At 40.4% G+C, this 12,489-nt stretch overlaps 1 protein-coding gene across 1 annotated transcript in view; it reads left to right on the forward strand.

Annotated features, from left to right (window-relative positions):
* Positions 1-502: 502 nt before the first annotated feature.
* The window catches only part of TTC6 (tetratricopeptide repeat domain 6), a 186,031-nt gene continuing 174,044 nt past the window's right edge, over positions 503-12,489 (forward strand). The window contains exons 1-2 of the mRNA XM_039249557.1: positions 503-547; positions 11,198-12,148. Coding sequence (XP_039105488.1) covers positions 11,213-12,148 — 936 coding nt within the window. The 5' untranslated portion in view covers positions 503-547; positions 11,198-11,212. The remainder of the gene's footprint in view (positions 548-11,197; positions 12,149-12,489) is intronic.

Below are 12,489 nucleotides of genomic sequence, written 5' to 3' on the forward strand. Positions count from 1 at the left end.
GAGAGCATGGAAAATACCCCTGAAATGCAGTCTTAATTGGCATGTAGTGCACACAAACAGATTAAAAGCCTACCAAAAAACTGTTTTAAATTTCCCAGTTCAGCATTATTCGTTTAAATATATAAAGAACATGAGTGACAAGTAAGCAGTTAGTTCAATTGGGCAAAACTGGCGATCTGGGAAACTCCAGTCCAGGAGGCTCTTTGGGACCAGCAAGCTCACGGACCGGAAAGCAGAGGTCGCTCAGCGTGGGGTTTGGGCTTCCAATCCAACGGCGCTCTTGCAGCTGCTTTTGCTAGGCAGAAAGCGCGGGCTGCGACCGGTAGCGCGGAGGGATCCACAAAGGCTCACCTGACTCCTGGGCGCCGGTCCCGAGCAGGACGCGCGCCTCGTTACCGAGCAACGGGGCGCGTTCTTCCTTCGCGTGGGAGCCGTCAGAGCCCACCGGCCCCTCCGCCCCAGGAAGGCGGGTTGGGTTCACCGCCCGGCCGCAGCAGCGCCAAACTTCTCGCCACTTACGGGGGAGCAGGGGCGTCCCCGCCGGCGGGTGAGAGGCGCACTGGGGGCGGGAGACTCCGTCTGGGAGGCTGTGGGAAGGCGAGCCTGCGATGTTTGGGCGGAGCTACGTCTCCCCTTCCGCCTCTTTAATCCACACTAATTTCTGAGAGTATCAGGGTAGGAAATAGGGCTGGGATTGAAGAAAGGATTGGGGCTGGAGTAGGAGCTGGGATGCCGTCGGGAAGAGTGAAAACCTGGTGGAAGGGAAAGATAGAGTGTGAGGACCAGGCTGTGGGGAAAGGAAAAGGAGTGAGGAAGGAAAAGCCAAGGAGGAGTCCAAGGGACTGTGGGGAGGGAGAAAGGTCACAGTGGAGCGAATTTAATTTCCAACTGCCTGACCTTTCCTGTGTCCTTGACAGGGGCAGGTTGTTTAGGGCAAACCTTAAGCACCATTAGGTGGACTCCCCCACTGAGGTCAGTGCGTCTCATTTCGGAATAGTAAGCTGTTTCCTGCGTGTGACCTGAAAGCTCTTTGGTGGGCTGCCGGACCCTGTAGGCTTAATGTAAGGATTATCTAGCCTCAAAGGCCACACAGATCCACAGTGGAACTATTGCCGACTGTCACAGCAGGAGTTTAAAGGAGTTCAATAGTTCTTTTAATTATTCAACATTCAAATATAAAAGTTCAACAAATTGGGTTTTCCTATTTACAGCTTTATGAGAGTATAATTTAAATTCCACTAACCACACAGAAGTACAGATAACAGTATACTGTATTGCAGTGTAGTGTACAGGTGTACAGTTTGACAGATGTGTACACCTTTGAAAATTACTGCAATCAAGATGACTGAACCCTTCCCCCCCAAATTTTAACTTAAATTCCTTAGAACTGAATCTTTTCAGTTCTCCTTAGAACTGCTCCTTTTGATATCCAACCCCTGTTCTCAGCTGCTCCTACGTGACCCAACAAACTACTCATCTGCTATGTGACAACTCAGAATAGGTTGCCTTTTCTAGAATTTATACTGTTTTGTGTCTGGTTTCCTTTATGCAGCATAATGATCTACCAGGACCTTTGCCTTGATTACCGTACTGTAGATTTATAATAAGTTTTGAAATTGAGTAGTGTAGGTCCTCCAGTTTTTTAAATCATTTAAACTATTTAAAGTTATTTGAATTTGTGCAATACGTTTTAGAATCAGCTTGCTATTTCTATAAAAAAGAATGTCTGCTGGAATTTTGATTCAGATTCCATGGATTCTATAAATCTATTTGGGGAGAATTGCCGTTTTAACAATGTTGAGTCATTTAGTTAACAAGCATGGTTTAGAATTTTATGTAGGCCTTTAATTTCTCTTAGCATTGTTTTGTAAAGTTCAGTGTAGAGATTTCAGACATCTTTTGTCAGGTTAATTCTCAAGTATTTTATGTCTTTTTGGGGCATTATTTTCCCATTGTCTTTTACTAGCATATTAAAATACAGTTGATTTTGATGTTAACTCGTATTGTACAATCTTGATAAGTCATTCATTAGCACTAGTAATCATTTTGTAGATTCCTTGGGATTTTTGACCTAAAAATCATGTCATCTGCAAATAGGAACAGGTTTACTTTTTCTTTTCCAATCTATTCCTTTAATTTCTTTTCCTCGCCATATTGCAATGGCTAAGACTTCCAGTATAATATTGAACAGATGTGGTCAGAGTTGAGGCACTTTTGCCTAGTTCTCAATTTCAGCAGGAAAGCAAAAATATAATGTGAAGCTGTAAGGTTTTGGTACAGTCTCTTAATCAGATTGAAGATGTTCCTTATGAAGCATATTTGCCCAGAGTTATTTCTTTATTATTATCATGCATGAGTATTGGATTTTGTCAAATGCTTTTCCACTACCTATTGAAATGATAATTTGTTTTCTTCTATTTTTTGTTAATACTGTGAACTATACTGATTGTCAAATGTTAAATCAATTTCCAACCTCAGGACAAAGTCTGTATGATCAGAATATATTATACTTAAAAGATATATTTTTGGATATGACATGCTAATATTTTATTAAAGATTTTTGCATCTATATTCATGAGGGATATGGGTGACATAACTTCCCTTTTCATAAATGCTTTTGTGAGGTTTGGTATTATGGTGATGTAAATCTCAGAAAATAAGTTCCTTCCTCCTCTGTTTCCTGAAAATATTGGTGTAAATTTGGTGTTCTTTCTTTCTTGAGTGTTTGAGAGAACCATCTGTGCTTGGAGGCTTATTTGTGGAAAGATTTTTGATAATGAATAAGTTTTATTTAATATACTATTGTTAAGATTTTCTGTTTCTTATGCTAATTTTGGTAAATTGAAATTTTCAGGTACTTGACCATTTTATCTAAGTTGCTAAATTTGTTGACATAAAGTTGTTTATCATATTTTCTTACTATCTTTAGGGCCTGTACTGAAAAGCCCTTTTCTATTCTTGATATTGGTGATTTTGTTTTCTTTCATTTATTCTTAAACAGTTTAGGTAGGGCTTTTCTGAATTTTGTTAAAATTTGGTTAAAGAACCAGTTCTTGGTTTTGTTAATTTTCTCAATTATTTTTCTGATTTATATCCTTATACTTACATCCTTCTGTTTACTTTGGGTGTACTTTACTCCTCTTTTTCTAGACTCTAAATGAAGAACTTTAGGTTATTGATTTTAGACCTTTCTTCTTTTTGATTTAAACATTTAAGCTGTTCTTTTCCTTTTGATCTCTACTTTAGCGGCACCCTACACATTTTTTTTTTTAATGTTTTATTTATTTCTAGGAGAGAGAGAGAGAGAGAGAGAGAGCGTGAGCAGGAGAGGGTCAGAGAGAGAGGGAGTCACAGATTGAAACAGGCTCCAGGCTCTGAGCTGGCAGTCAGCACAGAGCCCGACGCGGGGCTCGAACCCACGAACCGCGAGATCATGACCTGAGCGAAAGTCGGACGCTTAACCGACTAAGCCACCCAGGCGCCCCCTTTTTTTTTAATTTTTTTAATTTTTTTTAAAACACCCTACACATTTTGATGTTGTATTTTAATTATTATTTAGCCTAAAGTATTTTCTAAGATTTAGTAATTTTTTGTATTCCATTTTACTGTCTATTGTCTTTCTCATTACACTCTTTGCATTACTTTAAATAACTATTTTTTAGTTTTTAAAAAAACTACCTAAGAATTCCAATATACATTCTTGACGTTTAACAGTCTAGAGTTAATACTGAACTAGTTCTTCTAACATGCAGAACCCTGACATAGTTACCTGACCTACCCCATCCCTGTCTTTTTGGTTCTTGTCATATGTGTTCCATCTAGATACAAACACGCCACAAGACCGTGTGATTTTCATACAATTAAAAAAAAAAAGACTAAAAAAATGGCCCTTAAAACTTACCCAGATATTTGCCAGTTCTGATCTTCATTCAGTCCTAAAAATTCAGGTTTTCCTCTTGTACAATTTCCCATCAGTTTGAAGAAATTTCTTTAGCATTTCTTACAGTTCTAGTCTGCTGGTCAGTAATTCTTTTAGTTTTCCTTTATCTGATTATGTCTTAAATTTGCCTTCATTACAAAGCAAAGTTTACTTATTTTTGAGAAAGAGAGAGCTAGTGGGGGAGGGACAGAGAGAAAGAGAGAGGGAGAGAGAATCTGAAGCAGGCTTTGTGCTGACAGTAGAAAGCCTGATGCTGGGCTCGAACTCACAAACTGCGAAAATGTGACCTGAGCCAAAGTCAAATGCCTGAGCCACCCACGTGCCCTAGTTTGCCCTCATTTAAAAAGAATATGCTTGCTAGATATATAATCCTGTGTTGACAGTTCTTTGCTTTTTTTTTTTTTTTTTTGATATTATAAATCTTCTTTTCACTATCTTGGCAGAGAGAGAGAGAGAGAGAGAGGGAGGGAGGGAGAGAAAGAAAGCATGGGAGAGGGGCAGGAGAAGAGAGAGAGAATCTCAAGTAGGCTCTGTGCTCAATGAGGAACCTGACTTGGGGCTCAATCCTAGGATCCTGAGATCATAACCTGAGCCTATATCAAGAGATGGATGTTCAATTCACTGAGCCATCCAGGTGCCCAGTTTCAGTGGTTTTTGATGGGAGGTTTATGGTCATTTGAATTATTTCCCTAGGAACAATGTTTTTCTCTGTCGGCTCTCAGTATTTTATCTTTGTTTTTGATTTCCAGTAGCTTACATGTGATTTTCTTCGGCTTTATCCTGCTTAGAATGTCCTGAGTTTCATGACTCTGTAAATTTATGTATCTCTTCAAGTTTGAGATGTTTTCAGACATTATTTCTTCTTTTTAAAAAATTTTTAAAAATCATATTTATTTTTTAGACAGAGAGAGAGAAAGAGCGAGAGAGAGAGAGAGAGAGCAAGAGCAAGTAGGGTAGGTGCAGGGAGAGAGGGAGACACAGAATCCAAGGCAGGCTCCAGGCTCTGAGCTGCGGGGCTCAAACTTACAAACTTTGAGATCATGACCTGAGATGAAGTTAGACTCAACCAATTAAGCCACCCAGGCGTTCCCAGACATCATTTCTTTAGGTATATTTTCCATCCCATTCTCTCCTCTTGTTTTGGAATACTACTTATCTGTATGTTAAAGCTGTGATACTGCTTTATAAGGCTGTAAGGCTGTTCCCTGTGCCACTTCTCCCAACTTTTTTTCTTTTTCTTTTAACTATTGGATAATTTCTGTTGCTTTATCTCCCAATTCACTGACCTCTCCATTCTGTTAGCCAAAGTTTTGTAGTTTTTGTAGTTTTGTAGCCAAAGTATTGTATTTTTCAGATATAAAATTTCTATTTATTTTTATTTCTATCCTAAGATTTTCTCTTTTTATTCACATTTAGTATATCTCCTCTTACTTCCTTGAGCATAGTTATAATAGTTGCCTTAAAGTCCTTGTTTAATAATTTCAACTTTTATGTCATCTCTGGACTGGCATCTCTGCCCCTGAGAATGAGTCACATTTTCCTGGATCCTTTTATGCCGAGTAGTTTTTAAATCATATCCTGGACATTGTTAATGTTTTATTGTGTAGATTCTGGGTTCTGTTTTATGCCTCTGAAGAATGTTGATGTTTTTCATTTGGCAGGCAATTCACCAGATTGCACTCGCTGTAAGCCCTATCTTACTCTTTGTGATTGGAAGTTAAGTTCAGCTAAATCTCATGTCAGCTCTTTAAGCCTTTGTTGTGTTGCTTGGAGTTTGTCCCGCATATGCACAGTTCAGAGGTCAGTCTAGACTTGGGTGGGGTTTAGACACAGAATTGGGGGATTACCTTCTCTGGCTTTCTCTCCTTTGAGATTTTTTCCCTCTTTCCTTCAGTGGTGGTTGTTGTCAGGGCTTTTTTCTCTGATTCTTCTGGCCAGAATGGTGAAGGGCTTCCTATCAAAGTTTTCCCCACCTGCACTATGCCATTTTACAATATGGATGGCATTTAGGGAAAGGCCACAATAAACTTGGAAACTTACCTCTAGGTCAGTGTTTCCACAAATTTTCACTCTGTTCCACAGCTCTCCTACTTTTCTTTACTTCTAAGAATCCTCAGGCATTTGTTTTTCATATTTTGCCCAGAGTTTATCAACTGTTCTTAGTAGGGGATTTTCTGTAGATGTAGATGTAAAACTCCAACAAATTGCTATTGAAATAGAGACCATGCATCATTTCATATGTCAATGATAATAAGACAACCCTTTTGTTTTCTTATTTTGGCTATTTAAGCAAATTTGGTGAAGGAAGTTCAGGAAGTAAAGACAGAACATGGGGAGAAGAAAAAGGCAGGGAGAATGTTTTGTTGTTCCATTGCCTGTTAGTATTTATGTTTGTGTGTATATATGTATATCACAAAGGCTATGGGCGTATTCGAGGTACTGATTATAACAGTAATAAAAGCCTTTTAGAGTCATTGAAATTTCTCTAGGCTTCTGAGTAGTTTAGGAAAAAAGCTTTTTGTGAGCTTTCCTCTATTTTTTGTATCATTTTTAACCAGCACAATATAAGTATGAATTACTATTATTGACATTATTAAGATTAAAGGCAGCAAAACAAATATAATAGAAAGTACAAAAAATACTATTATCGTATTCTCTTAGTAAATTTGTTAAAACAATTGTATATTTCCTATTAAGCTTTTTTCATAATCAGTGCATAAACAGATCTCACTTCTACCACTGATACTTCAAAAGCAAATAATTGTTCTCAGAATATTTTTATTTTCCTTGCAACATGAAGATTTTACCAGATGTGATAGACTATCCTTGGACTTAGATGTTTCTTTTGGAACTCTTACATTGTGCATTGGAAGTTGATATTGATATGAAATTTAGGAAGCAAATTGAGATGATATTTGGCCATGGACCCAAGAGATCCTAAATCTTGTCCTTAATATGTCACCCCTCCCACTGGGGTACCCATGAACACATACAGAAGAGGTCAAGCCTATGTAATAAGCAGCTGGTGCTTTGGCTCTATTTTCAATATAATAATATGATGAACTAGGTCTAACATATGAAGGATTCCTTTCCCTGTGTGAGGTGGTTCCATGTAGCTTAGAAGCAAGTTATCTGGTGGTCTACTCTGTTTATTTCTACCTTAGTTGAAGTCTAGAGCAGAGTATGGATCTTCTCTTCTGATAGAAAGAACGGCCATACCTGCAAGAACTGGAGAGCAACCTGCCCCAGAGTCTAGAGAATTCGCTAGTTATCTCACTTTGGGCCTTTAGCCATTTTTGACTGGAGAGCTTTGACATGTGTGACCATACCTTGTGGTTGAGGAAAAAAGGCTGGCTTTTGGTCTTTCTTACTCCCTCACTCCTCAGGCACTGGACTCCTGGGAGAGAAAGAAGAAAAAGGCTCAGAGCTCTAGTAATTGGGAAAGAAGCAGAGAGTAGAATTACTGCTCAGGTTGCAAAGATTTCAAACATGTTCTGTCCATTATTAAGTGTAAGGTAAACTTAACCTGGATTGTGAGCAGCAGGCTTGACACCTTATGTAGATTAATACTTTGTTTTTTGGGCACAGCTACATTATTTTTCCTTGAGACTCTCCAAACCAGAACTAGTCTCTTTCTTTCAATAAATTGCTTACCAAGAAAACGAGAACATGTTATTTCCTCCATGAGATTGGATGTTTAAAAGTTATCTCACATATTTTGTAATGTTGAGGGTTGGGTGAGGGGAAGAAAGGCACCAAGCTTTGATGGACTGGCCCATTTAGAATTGAGATAACCACCTACCTTGAAAACACAATAGAGGTTACTGTCAAAGTTAGAAGTTCTTTATCCTATTGGTTTATTTTTACATGTGAAGAGCAATGTTCTTATGAAGAATTCAAGTAAATGTACTGAGAAATGTTAAACAATGAACACTTGATAAACTTCAATAGTAAACCAAGGGCCTGAGAGAAGTTTGGAAGGGAATACAAAACAGGAACTAAAAAACAAAAGGGAAGTGCATTAGGAGAGTCAAGTCAGATTCTCATCAGGTATTAATGTGCTTCTGTTCTGCACTCTCTTCCAGTTACTGCCTTTCAGTCTTTTGTAGGAAGAAATGCAGATGGTGTCAGTGTGAGCATATTACCACCTGTGCAAACAGTAATAGCCAAAACACTACAAGAAGGATTATGCAGCATATTTTTAAAGAAGAGAAACTTCCTTAAGGGCTTTACAAATCATTTCTAATATTCACATACTATGGCACAGAAAAGAGACAACAGCATATTATTTTCACTTTAAAGTTTTTTTAAAGTTTATTAATTTATTTTGAGAGAGAGAGAGAATCCCAAGTAGGCTCTGTGCTGACAGATCCATGGGGCGGATCTCACGAACTGTGAGATCATGACCTGAGTCAAAATCAAGAGTTGGACGCTTAATCAACCGAGCCACCTAGGTGCCCCTATTTTCATTTTTTAATGTGAAATCTGGTTATAGATAGAACTGAACTGTTCAAGGTGTAGGCATTGGTGGAGATGGGTAAAGAAAGCAAGCCTAGGGGCGCCTGGGTGGCTTAGTCGGTTAAGCGTCCGACTTTCGCTTAGGTCATGATCTCGCGCTTCGTGGGTTCGTGCCCCACGTCGGGCTCTGTGCTGACTGCCAGCTCAGAGCCTGGAGCCTGTTTCAGAGTCTGATTCCCTCTCTCTCTGACCCTCCCCTGCTCACACTGTCTCTCTCTCTCTCTCTCTCTCTCTCCTAGAAATAAATAAATTAAAAAAAAAAAAAGGAAAGAAAGCCTATTGATTCCCAGGTGAGCCCTCTGCCATATAGCAGGGTCTTCTGTTTGAGAATCAATAGTGGATATTAGAGATTAAAAGCAATATGACTATAGTTAGAGGCTAAAAAAGATGTTTTGTTCATATTGCCAATACATGGTAAATGAAGAAATCTAATCATAAAGATAACCATTTTGTGAATTAATGTAAGGCCACTCAAGAATGTGGATAAGATGACAAACAAAGAAATGCAGGGGAACCTGGTGGCTCAGTCAGGTAAGAGGCCAACTTTGCTCAGGTCGTGATCTCATAGTTTGTGAGTTCAAGCCCCACATTGGGCTCTATGCTGACAGCTCAGAGCCTGGAGCCGACTGTGGATTCTGTGTCTTCCCCTCTATCTCTCACTCTCTCTTCCTGCCCCTCCCCAGGTTGTGCTTTCTCTCTCTGAAAAATAAATAAAAACATTAAAAAAAAAAAAAAGAAATGCAAAGTAATTATGTAAGAAGATATTTCCTACATTTAGTCTTCAATCCATCTTATTTGGGTACATGGCTTAAAATGAGGTATAAATCTCCCCCTAAATAATCAACCAATTGCCTCAGCACAGTTTATTGAATAACTCTTTTATTGCCAATTTAATGCTGTGTTTATACTATAACTCGTACTGTTTTTAATTCTTTTGCTCATTTTACATAAGAATTCTAACAGTAGTATTTCAGTTTTAATTCTTATACCTATATAAGTTTTAATTATCTTGTTGGACAAGTGCTCCCTTATTTCTCTTTTTCAAAATTTTGCCTGTCTATCCTGTTTATTATTTCAAATGAACCCAGAATACTTTTCAGAATTCAAAAATCACAATTGTTAGATTTTGATTATGATGGCATTAAACCAATCCAGTATTTTGGGAAGACCTGATATAATTACAATATTTGATTTTTCTCACCAAGGGACAGTAACTGTCTATTCAGTCAAATCTTCTATGTCCTTCAGGAATCATATTTGCAAATAATGATGATATTCCAGAGATGTTTCTGCTTTATTATTTTTTTTCCAAAGAGCTTGGCCTTAGGTTTCCTAAAAATAAACAAATTAGTTTTTTTAATTCATTATTTTCTGCTTTTATTTTCACTGTTTTACCCTTATTTCTTAAAACTCTCTTCTTCCTGGCTTCTGAGAAACTCTGTTCTCCCCATTTTCCTCTCTGTTGCTCCTGCTCATCCCACAGATGAGTGTGCCACAGGGTCTGTCATTGGGCCCTTGTCTATTTACATTTCTTGTTAGCCTGGCTTTTGTTAATGACCTCAGAGCTCTCAGGATCTGAAAATCCACTTATGATCATAAATGAACTGGCCCTACTAATAGCAGTTTTTTTTTAATTGTGGTATTAAATACTCATAACATAAAATTTACCATCTTAACCATTTTGAAGTGTACAAGTTACTGAATAGCAGAAGCTTTATTATGTACTCGGCTATGACCAAGACTTCATCAAGATGATTCAAAGTTCTTCTTTTATGAAGGATCTTTAATTGCTCCTTTTTATTCCTTCTCATTGGCTAGATCCTATCAGTTTTACCTTGTTATGTCTCTTCACTCTGCTAGCTATCAAGGCCAGGCCTTATACTCAAACTGTAGAGGCTTTTATTTGCGTCTCTCCCTTTATTAGTTCTCTCCCTTAATACTGCCCAAGCAGCAGGTCCTATCAAGCTACTTTTGTGTTACAAGTTTTTGTATGGTTTTCAGTAGCCAACAGAAGTACAAACATTTGGCATTCAAGGCCTCATGATCCTGCTACAGCCTACCTTGTGGCTGATCACCTCTCTGCCTTCATACAGTCCACGGTAGTTCAGGAGACATATTGAGGGAAGTGGGCCGGTTAAGGGATGGGGACACCCAGGACCAGTTAGTTGGAGAAGGAAGAGGAAACTGCTACCTTTCCCCAAAAGTAGGGATTTGGACCTTGCACTGCCAGAGTCTTCACCCCTACCCCCAACTGCAAATCTTGAATTTTATGTGACAGTCTCTCAGTTTAAAATTGTCAGTATAAATTAATAATTTTGAAAAACATGGAGCAATTGAAAAATATGTTTGTGGGCTAGATCCATGCCTCAGTTGATGACCTCTATTCTTTCTTAGCAGGCATTTTTTTTAGATGCCTGTCTCTCTTGCCTGGAATTGGAACATTATATTAGAGTCTAAAGAATTGTTAAAATAAATCCGATTGGGGTTTCAGAAATCCCACTGTAAAAACGTTATCTGCTCTAAAGGTTTTTCATGGTTCTTGTGAAAAGACCAATAGTTGGATTTAAAATGATATAAACCACTACTACCCACTTGTGCCTCTGAAGCACAGCAAGTGTTCTGCCATGAGTGGCTTTTGAGCAGGACCTGCATATATTAACGTGATTTTTGTTTTATGTGTGTGTGTGCGCGCGCGCGCGCGTGTGTATAATAACGATACAATATATTGTTATTTCACAGGACACATTAGTCAATATGTCTGCAATTTCGAAGCATTTTGGACTGAAATACAAAGAAGAATCATACATCTTTAAAGAGCTTGAGAAGATTCGCCAGGAAACTAGAAAGGATTTTCTCCGATTCAAGCAGAAGTTGGCCTCCAAGCCGGCTGTGGATGAAGGCCCAGTGTTGGGCCTCCAGGCCCTCGGTCCTGAGCGTCCTGGGGAGAAAGGCAGCGTTTCCTGCGCCGGACCCCCAAAGCCATCAGGGTCCCCTCTTCGAGCTAAAGGCCCTACGACCCCTGCTGCGGCCCTCCGGCAGCAGGCGCCCCGAGGCGCAGCGCGGCCCCCCGGCCCGAGCGAGGCTGCCACTCCCGGGAAGACCCGGCCGTTTCGCCCCCAGGACTTCTACTTGCGGAGCTCTGCGTTCCTCCGGTACCGGCCCCAGAAGCCCCCGGTCATCGCCTCCAGGGCAGGCACGTCCAGACCCATAGTCCCGACGCCGCCGCCCCCGCCCAGGGAGAGGCCCGGGCCGCGCCTGGCCCCGAGGAGCCCGCCGACCAGGGGCGCCAAGCCTGTCCCGCAACCGGCCCGGGAGGGCGACGCGAAACGGCAGAGCGCTCCGCTCGCAGAGGCCCTCCTGGCCGAATCGAGGAAGGGCAGCTCCGTTTCCAGCCAGAAGAGCGACGAAGAGGCGGCCGGCCGGCGGTGGCGAGCCAAGAGTCGCACCCTGTCAGTGCGCGAGGGCTCCGTCAGCCTGCCGCGGGAAGGCGCGAGGCCAGCTTCCAAAGGCCAGCGGGAGAGCCTCCTGGCGAGCCACTCGCGGGAGCCCCCGCAGCCGGTGCGAGTGATCCCGACGTGCATTGAGGAGGTCATCGCCTCGCTGCAGTCTGAGGCCCAGCTGGCCTCCGACCGGACTATCAAAGAGCTCATCCAGAGCGTCCTCGGCCAGAACTACGACATTAAAATGGAAGTAGGTGAACCCGGAGGAGGGTAATATTTCTTCTGGGTAAATGCAGCTTCAGGAAACATTCATTACAGATTTAAGTGCGTATGGCGCGGTATAAATAAGCAAGACAAGCTAGACCAAACACTGGGGTGTTAGTTAAGTGTCTTGAATTTCGAATTTGAATTTTTTAAATATTTCGAGGGAGTGTACGGTTTTTTAGTGGGAGAAATTGAGAGGTTAGTTCAAAAATTAGTTCAAAGGACATTAGTTGTAGACCTGAGTAGTACATCACTGCTAACCTTTTCTTTCAAAGTCTTTGTGATTATTTAGTATTGAAATAACAGATGTTTCATATGAAAAACTTA

This window comes from Hyaena hyaena, unplaced genomic scaffold, assembly GCF_003009895.1.
Source record: "Hyaena hyaena isolate Hyena2069 unplaced genomic scaffold, ASM300989v1 scaffold_342, whole genome shotgun sequence".
Taxonomy (NCBI): Eukaryota; Metazoa; Chordata; class Mammalia; order Carnivora; family Hyaenidae; genus Hyaena; species Hyaena hyaena.